General features: G+C 42.0%; 1 protein-coding gene across 1 annotated transcript in view; it reads right to left on the bottom strand.

The window, feature by feature from the left end:
* LOC126291566 (nuclear RNA export factor 1-like) overlaps positions 1–21654 on the bottom strand; it is a 145283-nt gene that overhangs the window by 98209 nt on the left and 25420 nt on the right. The window contains exons 5-6 of the mRNA XM_049985089.1: positions 17382–17471; positions 5198–5311 (exon numbers count right to left, since the gene is read on the bottom strand). Of these exons, the coding sequence (XP_049841046.1) occupies positions 5198–5311; positions 17382–17471 (204 nt within the window). The remainder of the gene's footprint in view (positions 1–5197; positions 5312–17381; positions 17472–21654) is intronic.

Here is a 21654-nt window from a genome sequence, read left to right as displayed (position 1 = left end):
GCATCTCCTTCATTTCAAATTCTCTGATGTAGTCTTTCTGCAACATTTCTTTTTCAAACTTTGTGATCTCTCATCAATAAATGTGGGGCCCTAATGGACAAATATTTTTTAATAACTGAAGCTTTGAACCATTTCTTGCACTTCACAATGTTCTATCTCAAGCTTTGTTGCGATTTCATTCATAGTGACTTGTCAGTCTCCTTGATACATACTCGTACTACGTATGTTGTTCATGGGTAACTGCACGAAACGCATGGCCGCTGACACACACACACACACACACACACACACACACACACACACACACACACACACACACACACACACACACACACACACCCCTCGGAATCCCCACTGAAGTCAGAGACGAATTTCCTTTCCTTTAATAAGGAACTCGACGACAGTGAGCTGTCAAAACAAAACACTGCTGTCAACACACACTGTGAAGTCTGTAGATTATGATAAAGCAATTTTATTTATTACACTGCTGATATTGCAATTGCAGACAGGGAAAAAATTTCCAGATTTCCCGGTTAAAAATACACTTTCTCCCGAATGAAAACACAATTTTTCCATGCTATTAAGTGACAGTATATTTTCCCTCGGAACTGTAAAACTTTTCAATCCTTTGAGGGTTATGTTTTTATACACGGACGGAGAATTTCCCGGCACTTCAGAAAATGAAACTAAGGGAAGAAAACTCCTTTTGGAACTATTTTTGATGTGCAGCAACATGTACGCTGCATATTTTTTTATTACAAAAGTATAAACTCGAATTCCACCAAACATTGCATGTTACTTTCCGAACCATTGTAATTGATATTGCGATTTGCTTTTGTAAGCCAGTCATAGCTCATGTCATGTGATCCCACCAGCCGATGACAGTGGATATTCAGACCACAGGACACGTGATGTAGGCAGCTAATAGCAACATCACTTATGTAGCGTGAATACACAAACAGGAAAAGTTAATGTTTTTAAATTAATATACATAATGTTGTTACAAGAAAAGCTAAGCTTTCACATATAATGTTTATATTTTTTGCGCGTGTTACACTTTAATATATATCACACAAATGCGCCAGTAAAATTTTTAGCCAATTCCAGTGACTTGTCCTCGAAGTTCTCCACAAACGAATTAGCTACTGCAGAGGAGAGAGAGCTTCCCACAGCACTATATCAATTTGTTCATAATGATGACATGAATGTCCGATCTGCACTCGAAATACTTCTAAATGGCTCGTCATCAAACGATCTGTGATTTAAGAAATTCATCATACATTCTCACACATAGTTCAAATTGCGTAAAAGGAAATTTACTTTGAAAGTAACGCTTTTCAAACAACCATGAGCAATTTTTTCCCGTGACCTGTTAGAAACAGGTTCACTTCAGTAGTCGTCAGAGAGTGCAAGATAACAGGCACCATCGCACTTTGGCAGCTGCTATGACGCAGGAAGCCTGTATGTTTGTACGTGTAAAACAATAAAAGATCTTACATTATGTCACAAAAGAAAAAAGTCAACAGACAATACTCCAAGAGCATCGGAATTTTGTGAACCATACTAAAATGGCATATTTTAAGTGCATACTTAAAGAGCACATTCGTATGTCCAGATTCCCAATGAAGTAGGCCTCGACCTGATATTAAGCTTTTCAGAGTGGGTTTCGGGATGTAAATTTTCTTGGAGTACCAGTACTGTATTAACTCATTTTTGATTCTTTATTATGGCACAATGCCATACGTGCTAGAAGATGAAAACGTGCACTTGAAATGCAGGGAGCAGTTGAAATTAGCCAATAGCATGGAAATAAACACTTTGTTTCAAACAAGTTGACTGCCTCAGCGTAAAAGATTAATAAAAGCCAAATTCTGTTAGCAAACTGACAAAAATAACTTCATTGCTCTACAAGGCGATTAATACATAGCTGTCAGAAAAGTGGAAATTCCTCCCCCCTCCCAGCCCCACACCCCTCCCTCGAGCTTTTCAGATACGTCAAAAAATTAAAAAATCGATTTCAAAAATACGTTCATTTTGTAGTGCACATCTTTCTGAAGAGTCTGATACATAAAACATATATGTTTGAGGAAATGTAAGACATGTTATTTAGTCTTAAGTGTGCCAGAGTGCAGTGCCACACCTCTTCACACAGCATTATTCTATCGCACATCACTGCATTTCGCTCCGTGGGATTGAAACGTGTATATTTTGTACTGGATGCCATCAAACCATATTCAGAACAGTAGAAATTAAAATGTCCTGTGGCGCCTCTGCTGCTCCCAGTCGCCTGGTTTGACATCCTGCCCCTCAACTCGCAATTAATACTAGATGGGATTATTTGTAATCGGAAGAATAAGAACTCTTCAGAAAATTTTCACTCTTTATTGCCTGTTAGCTAATAACTTCCTGTTTTGGGTGACATAAAACTAAATATAGGATACACAAAACCAGTAAAGGCAAGAGACAAGCAATACAGTACCCATTTCTTCAATCCTTAGCTGCTAGCATTGTTTTCTCTCTAATCTTGCTACTGCTTTACATAGCGTGCTTTCCTTTCTGCGACTGAATCTATTACCTCATCAAAGTTTGGCAAATGCTTTGCTACATGAAAAATCGAAATATCGTTGTCTAATACAGCGTAAGCTGTTAATACAAATAGTACCCAAGACTGGTGTGGTTTCTCAATCTGATTACGTCTATTTTGTCACTGTCTGCTAAATAAAACAAAATAGGCCTTTCTAACACTGCGGAAGTTGTAACATACACCAAATAAACTAGACTGCTTTGGCACAAATGGTCATTTTTATAACACGTCAGAATATAATTCGCGAAGACCAACATAAAATTCCTATTAGACCTACTACAAGCAAAAAGTTTTACGTTAGAAAACAGTTTCACATTTCATTCATACGCTCCAGCTTATCGAGCATGAGATCGAAAAGTAGTAGTATGAGATCTTAATATAAATTTGGACTCATCATATATTTCCCTAATTTGTGTTATGTCCCTGGTCCTCTCCTTACTCGTTCTAACAAACAATCTCATCATGATTAATTCTGGAACTATTCCTGCCTTTGTCACCACACTACTTCCAGAATAGAACTTAAGCGGCTGCTAGACGGAGACTGTACAACTGGCCCTTACTAGTGTAGCAATCTGGTCAAAAATTTTCTGACAAAATTTAATTTTGCTTGATACACCGAGAAGATAATACGTAATCTCTCTTACCAGTTACTCCTGTTAGTCATTTATTTCCACTCTGGTAGTCTGAATCTATGGATTTCCCTAGTAATTATAACAACGCTGATCATTCACAAACCCAATCAACCACATAATCAGACAGCAATTGGCGTTCACTCGTTCAGCTTTACTCCGCTCAGCTTGTATAGCCCGGTCCCGTTTTGCCTGCAGGAAAGTTTATTTCTAGATGCGACAAGGATTCCCCTGACAGAGACATCATCTACACTATCCACACATTCAAAAAATCAACTTATGATTTATTTTTATTTTTTTACCATGGGACCAGACTGCTGATGTCATCGGTCCTTAGGCTTACACACTACTTAATCTAACTTACGCTAAGGACAACACATACAGCCATGCCAGAGGGAGGGTTCGAACCTCCGAGGGGAGGAGCCATGACAAGTCACCTCAGGCCGCACGGCTTCCCCACGCGTCTTATGATTCATTCAGAAATCAACTTACAGAGTGTGATCAAAACCCAACAGGGGTGCGCATCAAAATCATATGAGTAATCGATAGACCAACGTGCGCTGGATGCTAGGCACTTTGTGGAAGTACTATGAATTTGGCACAACGCCCCCCCCCCCCGCCCCTCCCTCATAGATCTCAGCCCACTGCACTTGCATGAATCTGGCGCCTTGGGCGCAGCAGTAAGATTTTTTTCCCGGTTGCATCTCGTGGCTTGCTGCTGCAACTGCTTACAAAGAAGCAGCCACATTTTTGTAGCCAGAAACGGGAGAACGTATTACTCATATGCCACTCAACTGTGCATGCACACGAGTCCATTCGTAACTGCTAAAATGAATCTAATGTAAACAGTTGTGACGTCACGCTCATCGGAGGCAATTTGTTGTTATGAAGCATTGCATCATCTTCCTAAAACCTTTGACACATTTTGCTGTTGGCAAATGCTTGTATGAGCACAGGGTTTTGTTGTTGTATATGGCACATTTCTTTGCAATTTATGTTTTATTTTCCCCCGTTCATGTTTTATTTTCCCCCGTTCATGTTTTATTGTTGCAGTAGTATTCCTTTGTTAGAGTATTGATTCTTACCAGTCAAAATTACAAAACTTTAGCTGAAAACTAAAACAACAAAAGGTCCCGGAATTCTAAAAAATTCCCGGGTTTTTCCCCGATCTCCCGGGTCGTATACACCCTGTTGTAAGAAAAGGTTGCTCTTGGCTTTTAGTATGTTATGCTGTATGAACTGAATGACTAACAAAACCCATGACACTACATTCCATAAGACTTCACTAAGTCAATCAATGTCGTCTACAAGCAGGCACGGACACTGTGCTAGTGTCACTTCTAGCAAGGTGGATAATTGTCACGCTCTTTAAAGACAATCTTTTGGATTGAACTCTCACAAATATGTGAGGTTTTTAAGTATCTGTTCTAACATTGTTCTGCATCACTGTGAAAATTAAGTCTGTAACCCTCAGAAGTGCTACACTGCAAATAAATTAAAAGCAAAAAAATGTTGAATATTGTTCACCTACACTTGGTACCAACACCATATGGTGACAGCAGAGTGGCAGCATAAATCAAAAATCAATAAGGTATGTTATAGTGCAAAAATATACTTAAGACCCATTTACACCGAATGACTTCATACAGTTAAAAGAAACTTCACCACTGTTTCTCCCAGCTGACAAATTTCCAAAACAACAGTTTTAAGACATAGCATCTACTATGGAATTAAAGCAACTAAATTAACAAAAACTTATCTCCAAACAGTCCAAAGTAAACAAATGAGTTATGTACTCTACACTATTGATTAACACCTAGTATTACTTCATACTACTTATATACTACATACTATACTACTTATATTACTATACTGCTCATATTACTTCTTCAAAGTTGCCAACCCTCTATCAACCTGGTGATTCAGACTGTTTTAAGTCAGTTACTAAATTTACAAATAACACAAAATTACACCAGATACCAACCTCATCAAATTTGTCAGAGACGTACGGCACTTTAAGATCTCTCCTGCAAAGTGTTCTCAGTGCCAACCCGCACATATTCACAAAGAATGTTATGCGTAGATTTTCCATGCGAAACTGCAAAAGAATGGTCAAAATATAGATACGAGCGTAAATACAAAACAAAACAGTACAAAAGTGCTGAAATTTTACAAAAAGTCTTCTTGCAAGCAAAGGAAAACAGACACATACAAAAGAGGTCAGAGGCATTACTTTCGAGAGCGCTTGTTACAGTGACTGCCTCTTAGAAACATTTTTCTCACTCAGATGTTGATATTTTTAAAAACATGATTTTGAAAGGAACAAAAAACTTCTGTCTTTGAACACAGTACATTGCTGCTTATTTTCTAGATAATATTTCAGTTCCATCTCAAGTTATAATTTTTTTCTATAAGGATTTTACATTTCCTCAGTGGAATCTTTTGAAGATTTTCTTGCATCAGCTGACAGTTTTTAAGCTTTGATCACACTGGTCTTTTTCGGAGCTACATTTTGATGCAAAATCAAATGTACAAATGCACTGTAGTCTTTCGTACACCTAATGATGCCTCTGTCCATAGATATTCCACAAAATTATAAACAGTCTTTTCCAAAGGCTTATATACTACATACTATACTACTTATATTACTATACTGCTCATATTACTTCTTCAAAGTTGCCAACCCTCTATCAACCTGGTGATTCAGACTGTTTTAAGGTCAGTTACTAAATTTACAAATAACACAAAATTACACCAGATACCAACCTCATCAAATTTGTCAGAGACGCACTCTACTACCAAAACTCAAATGAAGTGGTTTGAGGAACCGTCATAGTCAGGCCTTAAAAAAAAAAAAATCACAAAAAATTGTTTTATGAAAAACTTCACACAAAATTTTCATTTTTTTCTTTACTATTTCTTCAAACACTCAATGTAAACAAACTGCAAACACCATTGTCACAGATTAACAATAACAAATGACAAATTTTAAATCACACTAATGTCACATCTCATAAGCACAATCTAGTGCTCATCCATACAAATTTAAAAGACAACTCTCATAAACGAGAAAGGAACAGGTCAGCAACCGACATTTGGCCGCAGTCTGCAACTCTGCTAACTTCCCCATCTTCATGAGTGTTCGTTTGCAGCAGTTTGCTACACAACAATTACCACACTTGACGTAGGGTGAGCTAAAATTGGTTTTGCAACAGAGGCTGGTTGGTTTAAAAGAGGAGGGAACGGACCAAACTATGAGGTCATTGGTCCCTTGTTCCGAAGCACACAATGCCGAAACGGTGAGAATAAGACAATGAGAGAAAATAAAACAAAACATAATGAAAGGAAAACTACAACAATGACTGAAGGGCAACAAACACTTAAATCCACAAAAGGGGACATGAAAACCACAAAGACGCAAGAAACAGCTAGAAGATGTTAAAACAAGAAAGCACGTTACCACAGCTGGCTGACCATGAGGATAAAAAGGAAAAGCCAGCCACTCTGCAACATATTAAAACCCCCACCATGAAAGCACTATGATGGAGGACACACAGGGACAAAGGCTATGTGCTAAAACTTAGAGCAAATGATAAAACTCATACTCACGAATAAAACGTAAAACTAAAGCTGCTGTTGACGCACTGTCGCCCAACACCAAAGGTAGGGTGCTGGGAAAGGAAAAAGTCCGCCACAGAGCGACTAATACTGGGCTGTCCAGCAAGAGATGGATGACCATCATTCATGAGCCACAGTGACACTGAGGTGGGTCCTCGCGATGGAGGAGGTAACCATGTGTCAGCCACGTATGGCCAATGCGGAGCTGACAGAGAACCACAGAGTCCATGCGAGAGGCGCGCATGGAAGTCTTCCACACATTCGTAGTTTCCTTAATGGCACACAGCCTGTTGTGCATACTGAGGTTATGCCATTCTGTCTCCCAAAGCCACAAAACCTTGCGGCGTAATACTGAATGCAGGTCAGTTTCAGAGAAGCCGACCTCCATAAGCAGTTTCCACATGGCATGTTTAGCCAGCCTGTCGGCAAGTTCGTTGCCCAGACAAATACCACTGAACGACTGGTCCATTCCAGGGCATTGATGGACTTCTGGATGGTCATTACCACAGGTTGAAGATGGTAGCACTTGTCGATAGCTTGTAGGCTACTCAAGGAGTCAGTACATAGGAGAAATGACTTGCCTAGTCACGAGCAGATGTGCTCAGAGCACGAGATACGGCTACCTGCTCTGCAGTGAAAGCACTGCAGCCATCGGGCAAAGAGTGCTGTTCTATATGTCGTCCATGAACATAGTCAAAGCCAACGTCACCATCAGCCATCGGTGTAAACCCTGTTTGGCTTTGGTACATGTCAAGAATCGAGAGGAAGTGGCAGTGGAGAGTTGTAGGGTTAACTGAGTCCTTAGGGCCATGTGAAAGGTCCAGGTGAAGCTGAGGCCTAGGTGTACACCATAGAGGTGTATGTGAATGAACCTCAAGTACAGGTGGTAAGGGCCACGACTCCAGTTTGGAGAGAAGGGATCACACACGAATTGCAATTGTAAGACCTGATCTAGGACGCTGATAAGGGAGATGAACTGCCGTGGGCAGGAAAAGGATACAGTAATTCGGATGTGCAGGAGAACTACGAACGTGTGCAAGATAACTGGAGAGCAAATGCACACGCCTACCCTGCAATGGAGGGATTCCGGCCTCCACCAGGACTCTTTCTAAAAGCACCTGCTGCTAGGTGAATTCCACAATGGTGCACTGGTTCGAGTAAACGCAACGCTCAGGGTGCCGCCGAACCATAAACCAGACTCCCATAGTCAAGGCGGGATTGAAAAAAGGCCCTGCACAGGTGCAGCAGCATAGAGCAATCTGCACCCCAGCTGGTGTTGCTCAGGCAGCGGAGGGCAATGAGGAGCTGCCAGCACTTCCGTTTAAGCTCAATATGCCTCTACTACAGTGAGTGGATCGTCATTAAGATAAAGTTCTAGTTCCTGACTAATGGTACAACGCCAACAGAAGTGCATAACACACGACTTTGTTGCCGAAAACTGGAAACTGTGGGCTACAGCCCATGACTGCATCTTGTGGATGGCTCCCTGTAGGTGCTGCTCAGCAACACCAGTACTGGTGGAGCAGTACAAAATGCAGAAGTCATCTGCATACAGAGATGGTGAGACGGATGCCCTACAGTTGCTGCGGGACCTCATTCTCCTGGGGATGGGGTGAACTATGGGAAGCACCAACTTGGACACAGAAAGTATGAAGTGACAGGAAATTTTGGATAAGAATCGGGAGTGGGCCTCGGAGACCCCACTCGTATAATGTGGCAAGGATACAATGTTGCCAGCTAGTCTCATATGCTTTTTGTAAATAAAAAAAAATAAAAAAAAGACAGCAACCAGGTTTGGCCTCTGGAAAAGGCTGTTCAGATGGCAGACTCACGGGACACAAGATTACCAGTGGTAGAGCGACCCTGACAAAAGCCACCCTGACATGGAGCCAGGAGTCCACTTGACTCCAGGACCCAACCCAACCGCCGACACACCATATGTTTCAGCAGCTTACAAAGAATGTTGGGGAGGATGATGGGATGATAGCTATCCACATCAAGTGGGCTTTTACCAGGTTTAAGCACCGGAATGATGGTACTCTCCCGCCATTGCGATGGAAAGACGCCATCACACCAGATCCAGATGAAGATGACGAACAGATGATACTTGTAGTCATAGTCAGATGAGAGATGTTTAAACATCTGACCATGGATCTGATCTGGCCCAGGAGAAGTGTTGGGGCAATGTGCAAGGGCACTGAGAAGCTCCCACTCTGTAAATGTGACGTTATAGGGTTCACTGTGGCAGGTAGCGACTGAGAGGACTTTTCTTTCCATCCGCTGTTGAAGGGTGTTCTCCAACACAGAGGCTTGAGCATAGTGCTCAGCAATCATGTTTGTGTCGGTAGACAACGCGCCATTGATGTTAATGCCAGGGACATCTGTTGGGGTCTGGTACCCAAAAAGATGTCTGATCTTTGTTCAGACTTGAGAAGGTGACGTATGGCATCCAATGGTCGAGACTTATCTCTCCCAACACTCCTGCTTCTGTCTTTTGATATACTGGTGAATGCGAGCATGGAGCCGCTTAAAGGCTACATGGTGCTCCGGGGAAGGGTGCCGCTTATTCCACTGTAGAGCTCACCGAAACTCCTTAATTGCCTCAGTGACTTCCAGCAATCACAAAGGGACCACATTTCACCAGGGGCACCCTAAAGAGCGAGGGATCATTGTTTTCTGCCCCATTAACGATTGTTGTGGTCACCTGCTCAACCATCACATAGATGTTAACGTATGGGGGAGAGGCAACGGTGACCACAGAGGTGAAAGTTTACCAGTCTACCTTGTTTAAAGCCCATCTGGGCAAGCGTCCAGGAGCCTGACACTGGGGCAGTGGCAGGAAGATGGGGCAGTGGTCACTACCACACAGGTCGTCATGTGCTCCTCAATGGATAGATGGGAGAAGTCCTGGGCTGCAAATTGATAAATCAACGGCCGAGTAACTACCACGAGCCACACTGAAATGTGTGGCGACCCCGGTATGTAAGAGGCAGAGGTCGGACTGATACAGTAAAGTTTTGACGTATCTGTCTCAGCCAGTAAGCATGGTGCCACCCCACAAGGGGTTATGAGCTTAAAAATCTCCCAAAAGTAGGAAAGGTTTAGTGAGTTGATCAATCACTGCAGCTAATACATTCAGGGGTACTGCACCATCTGGAGGAAGATATATATTGTGGGCAGTTATATCCTGTGTCGTCCTTATCCTGACAGCGACAGCTTCAAGAGGGGTTTGAAGGGGCACGTGACACTATTATAGTCACTACGGTTCCTGTAATATCCCTTGTAGCTGCGGAGGGCAGGGGTCGGCATTGCTAGGAACCAGTTTCCTGGAGGGCACTGCAGAAAGCAGGTGTAAAGCTTAACAGTTGCCATAGCTCAGCCAGGTGGTGGAAAAAACTGCTGCAATTCCACTGGAGCACAACATTGTGAGACCAGGAAGGTATCAAACATTCAATGAGGCAGTTTACGCCTAAGGGCCACCGTCTGCCACCAACTTATTGCCTGAGCAGTCTATATCCATTGTCTCTGAGGGTCCGGTGAGATCCAGGTACTCAGCGGACGCCAGAACCTCCACCTCATCCCTAGATGCAGAGCCTGTAGGCAGTGGTGGTGTGGGTGCCACAGCAGTTTCCTTGGTATTAAGGGTCTTCTTTTAGGACTTTTCTCACTGCTCTGGCTGGGAGGGCTTCACTGATTCAGTCTCCGGGACTGACTACGATTGTGAAGCCCTACAACCAGCTGCTTTTGGGCACTTCAGCCAGTGGCGGACCTCACGTTTCCACTAGTAGAAACCTGGGAAGGAAGTAACCCAAGGGATCCCTTCCTGGTGAAAGGAGCTGAAGAAGACTTATGCTTCTCTGGCTGGGAAGTGGGGATTGGTGTCTGCGATGATTGGAGGGGCAGTGCTACTGAGTTAGGTGGTGCAGTAGAAACAAGGGGTAATTGTGCCCCCTCCCCCCCCCCCCCCCCCCCCATCAAGGGGGCAGGTGTAGCCTTCTGGCTCCGACAGCCGACTGGAATTTGCGAAATAGGTGGGGCTACAACTGTTCCTGTAGCGGCAGCATATGAGGAGGTCATAGCTACAGGATGTGGGTGCTCATATTTTCTCTCAGCCTCAGTGTAGGTCAGTCAGTACAGGGTCTTGTATTCCTTGATTTTCCTCTCTTTCTGTAAAATCCTGCAGTCTGGCGAGCAAGGTGAATGACGCTCTCCGAAGTTGACACAGATGGGAGGCGGGGCACATGGCGTATTGGGATGTCATGGACGTCCACAATCTCAACATGTGACACTCAAAGTATAGCAGGAAAACATATGGCCGAACTTCCAGCACTTAAAGCACCGCATCGGGAGAGGGGTGTATGGTTTGACATCACAGTGGTAGACAATCACCTTGACCTTCTAGGGTAAGGTGTCACCCTCGAAGGCCATGATGAAGGCACCGGTGGCAGCCAGATTATCCCTCGGACCCCAATGGACGCGCCGCACAAAATGAACACTTCACCACTCTAAATTGGGTGCAGCTTGTTGTCAGATTGCAAAAGAATGTCCCTGTGGAATATAATACCATGGATCATATTTAAAACCTTATGTGGTGTGATGGTAGCAGAAACATCCTCCAACTGGTTACAGGTGATTAAAGCCCATGACTGGGCAGAGGATGCCTTTTTTAATCAAGACTGACCCAGAGCTCATTTTGGACAAGCCCTCCACCTCCCCAAACTTGTCCTCTAAATGCTCTACAAAAAACTGTGGCTTCATCAAAACAAAGGAGTCCCCGTGAGTTCTTTTACATCCTTAGCCTGGTGTTCCTCCAATAGTGTGGCCAGGGAGAGGAATGACTTAGGGTCATACTTTCTTGCATTGTACTGAGACTTGAAATGCTTAGAGACAGCTGGTGTCTGATAGCCAGCAAAGTGATGACGTGGTATGCTTCATTGTGTACCATCCTCCCTGATGCCACCCACTCCGACCAGGGGCCTTCCCTGATGCCACCCACTTCGACCAGGGGCCCTCCCCACGGGCGCCACCCGCTACCTGGCAGCATGGCCTTTGCTGAGAGTCCTGATGCCCCAGGGTGATGGGCATCCACTCCTCGGCACATACGTGGGGAGTTAACGGCGCAATCCCTGTGTTGTCAGGGGACTACAACCAACAGGTACATGGTGGCCCTACCACAACAGACTGGCTACCATTCTGGATTTGAGGTGCAAAGAAGTCAATGGTCATTGTCGGCACAGAAAGCAACACTGGATAGTGTATTGTGGAAAATGCACCCAGGAAGGTGTCGTTACCCAAGAGATGGAGAATGAGTTGGCCTGCAATGTGACGATGAGAAAGTGGGCTAAAGATATCAATGCACAATGGACAAGACGCATCATGTAAGGCGCTCTTCCGCAATTGGCTCACTCTTTGGGAAAATTTTGAAAATGGAGATCAAACCCTACAGGGGACCATCACATAAAGGCCGAAACTTGTGCAACTCCTGTTAGTCACCTCTAATGACAGGCCTATTCTAATCCCCAGATACGCAGGGAGTGTAACAGAGGGATTACCACCCAAATGAGGGCAGGATGCAAGTGACAGCTCATCCCACAAGCTTGTATGTTGCTTCCATTCCGCAACTGAACTGAAATACAAACACTAATCAGCTCACATATGGTACAAAGGAGACATTCGTGCTTGAGACATCGACGGACACATTCAACAAACTGCAGTGTGAGGCATGGTCAGATAGATGTCTTGCATTGTGGGGTGTCCCACCTACAAAATTCTCAGAGCTGACATTCCAAAATGAGTCACAATTGTACTACTTACTCTGACATACACCTCGTGTAATTACCACTGTGCCAAAATTAGACAAATCCGGAATCCCACAGAGGGCTCTAGCTGTGATTCTTCCCACATAGTATCAAATGGTTCAAATGGCTCTAAGCACTATGGGACTTAACATCTGATTTCATCAGTCCCCTAAACAATAAAGTCAACCATTCACATTACTTACAACTGACACACTGAGATTGTTCCATTTTGAGTCACTGCAACATTATGCCTAGATGTTCAATTGGAGAGACTGTGTCAGGCACCACACCATTGATTCTGCATTCAAACATTACAAGGTGGTTGTTCTTACTCATATGCACTAGCTTACATTTCACCACATTTACAGCAATCTGCAGTTAACCACAACAAATATTAATTCTACATAAGTCATCTCATATCCACCTACAGTTGCTCGTCAATGACACCTTCCTGCACACAACAGTGTTGTCAGAAAATAGTTACAGATTGTTGCTCGTGTTACCCATCAGAATGTTTACGTGTACTCAGAGAACTTCCTAGGTGCAATCCTGATGACATCTTTATCTCCAAAGAACACTTGCTATCCAGGATAATATACTGGGTTCTATTACTCAAAAGTTCTTCGAGCAACTCACTTATCCGAAATCTATTCCTTAAAGGTGAACTGAGTTTTGCACAAGAAATTTTTTCTAAATTTGTATGATTTGTGGATAGACTGTTTTCTCTTTCAAGGAAATTTATTATAATATAATTCTATTTCTAATCAAGAAGCCAACATTAAGGATATTGATAAGTTCTGAAAGAATATACTGCCATTTGACTGTACATTACTGTATTTTTGTTCTATACAGTCTAGATTTTGGCTTTCACGCTATTGTTGAGTGCAAAGTTCTTAGAGCATTAACATCATTCTGCTGTGTACTGTGCAGAATGGCAAATACTCAGTTCAACACATCTGCTTAACATTGATATAAATGGTACAAAATTAATGCCTTGTAAGAATGCAGCACACAGGCACATCATATCTGGTGAAGTCAGCCCAAAGCAGGTAAACAAATGACTAGCACATGCCTTACATCAAAAAATATATACTGTACACGAGGGCGGACATAGTAAAATAAAAAAAGACATTATGGATATTGGTCTGTAATTCTGCACCTCTGTTATTTTACCTTGCTTATGTCATGGAGGTGCCTCCATTATTCTTTTTCTTTTTTTCCTCCCCCACCCCTGTCATACGGGATACTCTGGTGGGCAAGAGATTCATAATAAATGTAAGCAAAATATGTGGTCAATGCACAAGAGTACTCTTTGTGAAACCAGACTGTATAATACCTTGACATGACGACTTACTTGTTTTCAACTCTTTAAAGTGTTTATCAGCAGCAGGCAGTTTGAGCAGCAGTCAAAGAATAGTATCCTCCTCCATGTACAAGTTTTGTAAATGCAAAGTTTTGGATGTGGCAGTACATGGAAGACAGATATTAAGAACGTGATGGGTAGGGCAGACTTATAAGACTTTTATTTAAGTTCACTCAGTTTTCCACTGCAAAACACCTCTAAGGGCACCAGAATTGTCCCAATGAAAAACTATCTTTTTGAAAACCGAATCTCTTCTCATATACTTTTTCACCCAGGCAGTCTACATCAATTTTAACATTTGCCACATACCATTTCACTCTAAGTCCAGTAATGTATATGAAAAATCCCTTTTGAACCCAGGAAACACTAGTCGTATATTTGCAGGCAAATGAAAGCTACATCACATTTTATGGTGGAGTGCCAGCTTCAATTCTCATTTTGATTGCATTTTTCTTTGCCCCCTCCCCCCACCCCAGGCTGAAGTGGTAGACTCACATCTCATCCACAGTAACCAGCCAGCACAAAAATTGAAGTATTGCTCTGACTGTTTTTCGTTTTGGTCAGCAATCAAAAAATGTGGTGTCAGCCTTGTACAAAGGTTTCCTTCACCCTCTCTTCTTCTGATACGCTTAAGGTGGCAATTATTTCATATATCTGTAATAACTCAAGGTACAATATAATACACAGCATTTCATAACATTTTCATCTGCAGCTGTAGTTTCAGGATATCATCCAATACGAGATCTTCAGAAGTAGTATGGACACGTCCAAATTCTTTTATTTACTTGTGAAAATAATAATGAACAGACTCCTGACAAAACTTCAATTTTGGGTGAATTTCCATCAGTAATAAACCATTCAACAAGAAAGATTAATGTGGACAGTCTCTTGAGTGAAATAGCACAAAATGACTACTTTAAAAAGCTGTCTATTCTGCAAATCACATTGATATTGAATAGCATAAATGCTGAATTTGTACTGATACAACAAAAACAAAAGTTCATAAATGAGAGAATCACATCTTTTCACCATGATCTTATAATTAACAGCTTATCATAAGCGACATTTCAATCACACAAAAACCTCATCTCAATGACATGACTTTTGAATAATAAAATGATTTAAATAACTCTCTCAATCTCCAGCAAACAATGGAAAGTTCAGATTAGAATATCAACAATATTAGGAAGAAGATATATTACTGCTCACTGTAAAGGCTACCAACCAGCTGTCCACCAGGACAAATGGCTGCCACCAAACTGTGGCCAAGAGCAAAGTGGACCACACTGTGGCACAACAGGCAGCTGAACATACATAACATGCTTGATTTCAAAGGCTTCTTCACAACCTGGGGTATCTGGGTCCTCTCTCCATTGCCAACTTGCTTTGTCCTGCCACCACCTAATCCCTGCATGCTCTGCCAGAAAGCACTCACCTCTCTCTCTCTCTCTCTCTCTCCCCCCCCCCCCCCCCACCACCACCACAGCCGTATCCAGCTCTCCCTCCCCCTTCCCCATCCCACTCCAGATTGCCACTTCCATTTAACATGACAGCTGAATTCTGGCCGAAGTGGCTGCCTGCTTGTTTGTATAAATCTATGTGTGTGTGTGTGTGTGTGTGTGTGTGTGTGTGTGTGTGTGTGTGTGGACGCGCAGGCGCGCGCGTGCTTTCTGGAGGGGGGGAAAAAAAAAAAAAAAAAAAAAAAAAAAAAAAAAAAAAAAAAAAAAAAAAAAAAAAGAGCTTTAGCCAAAAGCTCTATGTATAACAGTGTTCTCATTGTGCATGTTTTCAATACAAAGTATCATCATTGCAGTGAGTATCAATCTATCATTATTATAATATTCTCATTTTCATTTCGTAGACTTATTTCTCACAAGGTGGAGTTTCAATAATAAAGAATCTCAAGTCTGCAAATAGTTTCCATCCTCCAGCATAGGAAAGTGGTATTCATAATACCATAGTCGTGCAATATGTTATATGAATTACAAATAAATATTTCTACATGCAAATAATGTGAATATGTGAAGGAAAGCAATTTGGTCATGCTGAGTTATTTTAATGACCATCCCAAAATTTGCCCTTAGCGTTTTATGAAAAACACTAAATACTTTATATAGAGTTGTCAGACGAGGTAATATCCACATACTCTGGAAAATAAAGGATAAAGATTATCAGATTGTTATTAAGTTTGCAAAGCAAAATTATTTTAATCATTTTCATATTTTGAGCGGTTATGAAAATACTGTTGGCTGAAAGTTGTCAGTCTTGTTGAATGGCGAGTACCATTAATGTTAAGTTGTGAAACTCCACAAATAGTATAACCTTGTAAATTTTTATAACTTCCTGCACGATTATAAAAATACTGTGCTTTTAGCATTATAATCATTATTATTAATACTCTATATAATGGCTAACTTAATTGACATTGACCAGTTTAATGCTAGTCACCTTCTTAACACACTGTCATCGTAGAGCAACTACCGGCTAGTCGTGCAAACCTCCACTGCTGACGAAAGTTGTGGCAGTGAAGTGGTGGACATGTGCCAGTCGGCTGTACAGAATCAGAGCAGTGAGACAGGCATATGTGGAGCTCGGAAGAATGGCAGAGAGGAATTATTGATGGATCGGAGACAAATGTCACACCTCGTCACGGGAATTTGTTTCAAACCTAGTAAGACTTGGCGCCATCAGAATACGGAGGATCTTCTCGACCATTTTCAAGTGAACACCGTGCAAGGAACTGCACACAAATGGACATTTGAAATGTGCAGAGGGTGTAGTTCAGGGCAGGGGTCATCCTGTCCCAACTTAAGGACTTTTTCAGAGTGTGAGATAGGCTCAATCAGTTGTGTCACTTTGAACGTGAATTGAGGACGTTTATTTCAACACTCTTGGTGACTACATCTTATGGTGAGTCCACTGTGGAAGCTCTCATTTTTCAACATGACAACAGCCAAGTTCACCCACACACACATTGCTGGTTTCATACGTTCAGGCACCTTATTACACAAGAAGAAGCACACTAAATACCATAAAATAAGTTTGGAACTATTTGTAACAGAATATGGAATGTAGCAATCAATAATGTTATAATTTGGTAGTTATAAGGGATCTAATCATCACTGAGCAGTCACAGCTCGATACAGCACACCTGTTCACTCTTACTTTGATGCCATTATTGAGACTAGAGACCTGGTGTTGCCTTTATTAGCATGATGTTGCCCCTATTAGTATGATGTCTGCTGGCAATACCAAATTTTTCATCTGGTGTGCCTATACAGAACGTAATTACCACCGAGAGCTAAATCATCACATGGCAAGTGAGAGAAATGAAAGCCAAAGAATGTAGAAAAAATACTACCGTGAAATGAAAAAGGAAGTGTACTTACAAAGTAAGGCGTAATTTTCTGTGGAGATATTCGTTTGTTGATGGCTGCGATGACAAATCTTCTCTCATATTCTGGAACGGGAGTTTTGATCTGGAAATAAAATATATGAAGCTTCATACACCACCACCATCATCATAACAACATAGGAAATGGAAAAGTAAAAGTAATGATTATTTTTTTTCTGGACATTTCTACCATATGAAACAGAACAGGCCAAAAGAACAATTCTTTCTGGAGTAAGAAATCAACAATAGCATGGATCACAGAAATTAGAAAGACGCTAAGAGAAACATAATCAAAGGATAGGAAATAATACAAACACTTTTCAATCAACATCCTTAATTTTTCAAGGTTGTGCAGAGGAGGGGGGGGGGGGGGGGGGGCAGGACAACACGGACAGAAGAAAGAAAAAGATAACATTGGGAGAAGATGAATGAGTACAGGATAAAAGCAAAAACAACAGAGAACATACATAAACCGAGTGTTGTTAAGTGGTCACTACAATAATAGCAATAACAATAATAATAACCCTCTGCACAACTTCATAACTGTCTCCCATTCTGATGCACAAGTCTGAAATTTGGCTCAAATGTGCCTATAGCCCTCCTACGTAATGGTGCAGAAGCGTGGTAACATGCGATGTCATTCTTGAGCCTGACAACCCTCCAAATGGCAAGGTGTCAAAACATGCAGAAAAAAAGTTCATGTGACATGTGAAGTGGGTTCCTGATGTCAGACTGGCACCAAATTTAACCACAATTCAGCCCAACACCACAATGGATGTGTCACACAATTGAAAGGTCGTCACAGCACATCTTAGCCACATTTCATTTTTTCCACTGACACCTCTGCGGTGGAGGTCAGAACCGCGATGCCCAGTGTCGAGTGAGCAGGCGAGGAAGACATTTCAGACACACCGACACTCAGGATCGAAACGAAAAGGTCTCAGGATGTGGCAGAAAGGGCATCAGTAAAGCCACGCCTTACCCTGTGGCGTCAATTTCCACACATTTTGTGGTCAAAAACAACCATTTGTAGTGTTTTAAGCAACAGGAAGACATCCTTAACAGCCTTTGGGCTTCAGCATTGCTAACATCTTGTGGGCTACTCAACCCTTCTCAGTGGACATCACGGAACTGCAAGCCCACTGAAAGTGATCTCTCCCTTTTTGGGTGCAGCGCTATGACAATTTTTGCTCTGGTGCACCGGATGGAACCAGTAGGGCCCATTGAAAACCATTTCACAAAATTTAAATGTGATCCAAAGCAGCAAAGGACCTTTATGTTTTTTCGATGCTACTGTTTCACACCCTCCTGCGACACGATCACGGAAGGGTGCAACATTGGCATATGCGTGAATAAAACAGCAAAAGGTCCCTCTAAAACCTCCAGGTTGGCAAAATATTTAGTAGTAGCTGCCTACATTTACTGGAAATTTTAAAAACGTACTGTCACACAGAAAACCTGTGAAGTTGCCAGGGGCACCTGCATGTAACCAACTAGCTGACATCCTTCCGTGGCTTGCCTGCTGCACACAACTAGGAGTATTTCACAAGTTTTTCCTGTAAAGAAACATTTTCAAATTACTCAATAAGTGTGGGCAGGTCCCACCAATGGTTTTGCTGAACTTGGGGGTCTTAGAGGAACATTTTACTGTTTTATTCACGCGTGTGTCAGTTTCACACCATTCCGTGATCCTGCCACAGGAGAGTGTGAAACAGGAACATTGAAAAAACATAAGGCCCTTTACTGCTTTGCATCACGTTCAAATTTCATCAAATGGTTTTGAATAGTCCCTACTGGACTCACTCTGTACACTAGAGCAAAAGCTGCAACTGCACTGCACTCCAAAGGAGTGAGATCATATTCAATGGGGTTGCAGCTCTGTGATGTCTGTTGAGAACGGGGTGAGTAGTTCAGGTGATGTCAACAGTGCCAAATGTTGTCAAAAATGTCTTCCTTTTGCTCACCACACTCCAAAATGTTGTTTTTGACCGCAAAATGTGTGGGAATCGAAGTCGGAAGGAAAGCGGTGGTTTCACTGATGCCCTTTATGTCATCTTCTGAAGCCATCTTTGTGAGTGGCGATATGTCTGAAATGTTTTCCTCAGCAACATGTACAAAAACTGCACAATTTCAATTCCAGGTGTTGCGATTCAGACTTCCATCGCAAAGGCTTTAAAAGAAGGAATGAAATGTGGGTAAGAGGGCTCTGATGACCTCGTTATCATCTGACACATCGACTGTGGCACTGGGTAGAACTGTGACTGAATTTGGTGCCAATGTGACGTCATTAACCCACTTTATACATCACATGAGCATCTGAGCTCTGGCCTATTTTCCACATGGGTCAACATTCGCTGTTTTAAGTGTTGTCAAACCTGAGGGTGACATTGCACGGCACTACGCTTTTCCACCACTACAGAGGATAACTGTAGGCACCTTTGGGCTGAAATTCAAACTTATGCATCAGAATGGAAGACAAAAAAGAAACTGATCCTTTAATTTTGTTGTGCATTGTAATAATAGTGACAATGACAACAGTATGAGATTATAAGGCTGGGAGAGGTAGCACCTTCCACTATGTGGAACTTTCCAGTTACAGACTTTGGTCCTCATCACCTTTTAAGCCCTCCCCACATGCACGCACGTCTGAAGGAACAGGCACTGCAGCAATCAACAGTCATATGAAATATGAGAATCATATTTGCATTTGCTAAACTTTGGCTGCACTATGCACTGCTGCCAATGCAAACTTGTTCACAGGCCAGGACTTGAACCTGGTACTTCCACAAGACTGCCTTGACCATCCGAGCATGCTCCCCAAACCAATCCAAATTTCCATAATGCTGCTTTTCCCTACACACACACACACACACACACACACACACACACACACACACACACACACACACACACACAGAGAGAGAGAGAGAGAGAGAGAGAGAGAGAGAGAGAGAGAGATACTGTGAGTACTATACAGGAAGAGATATATGATTAAATTCGACCAGTTGTTTAGTGTAAAATACTACATTGTAGTGGGTGTGTTGTTCTAACGTACTTTGCAATGTCCTTCAGACATTCATGCATTTTATGCCTAATAAAGAGCTTTGACTTTAATCACATATCTCTTCCCATATGGGACTCACAATATCTGTGCAAGTATAGGATGTAGATGAAAGCAGTGAGATACGGAAATTTGGGTAGGTCCAGGGAGAGTGCTTCAGTGGCCGAGGCAGACGAGGTGACCACTAGTGTCAAGTGGAAGATCCAGGTTGAAGTCCTGGCCCATGTACAAGTTTTCCTGTCAATAATGCATAGTGCAGCCAAAGTCTGGCAATATTCACAAATGCTTCTCATAAATATAGCATTATTATCATTAGTTATACTATTGAGGTGATTCTTAGTTTGTTGGGACAGATTTTTATGTTCGAAGTGTTGCTGGGCCATTGTAAGACATCCTTTTGGCAAGTTTCAATCATCACAAGTAATCGCTCAGAGTCTGCAGTGCCGTGCATTGCACCACGAATCTCCTCCCTGGTGAAGTTCCATGTTTTTGTCAATGCAGCTCTAAGAATGTACAAAATTGAAAAGAGAATAATCTTGATGACAGAAGTCTGTCAGACGAGATGTTCTTGTGAAGCAGCTAACATTAAGTTGCAAACTGAATTGCAAATTGAAGTTGAGTTGTAAATTGAGCTTAAGTTGTAGTTTCCACAACAAACTAGATTGTGTCCAGAGCACATAGCCTGTTTTTCTTCACAGTAAAAGTTGCTTTACGGGAAGAACATCTAGAAGAAGTGAAGGTTCTGCCTGGTATAAGGTGAAAGCATAATTCAAGATGGCAGAAACCTTCACCCGAGACATTTGAAGTGCATAAAACATTAATTCGTCCCAGGGTATCTCCACATCTGACAATTCTGTATTTGGTGAAAAGTAACATCCTTAAACAGATAGTGCTGCCTCAGCAGAAAACTGTATATTGAGATGAATAAATCTCGAAAAAAAATGCCCATCAGATGCAAGCAATCACTCTCCAGATATAAACGACTGCTGATTGGTCCCTATGTAACACTGTCCTACAGATAAAGAGCAACGTCCATCTGTACACAGCCATAAGATAGCAATATTGGAATTGTCGTAATTAACCTTTCACAATGGCAATTTTAAGGATTCCCAACAACTCCCACATCATATACCTGGGTAGCCAATACTGTTTCATATTCTGGACCCGACTGCCCACACTGTTGCCACATTATTACAGTGTCCTGCTT

Source organism: Schistocerca gregaria, chromosome 9, assembly GCF_023897955.1.
Source record: "Schistocerca gregaria isolate iqSchGreg1 chromosome 9, iqSchGreg1.2, whole genome shotgun sequence".
In the NCBI taxonomy this organism is placed as follows: Eukaryota; Metazoa; Arthropoda; class Insecta; order Orthoptera; family Acrididae; genus Schistocerca; species Schistocerca gregaria.
This window is presented reverse-complemented; position numbering and strand designations above follow the sequence as displayed.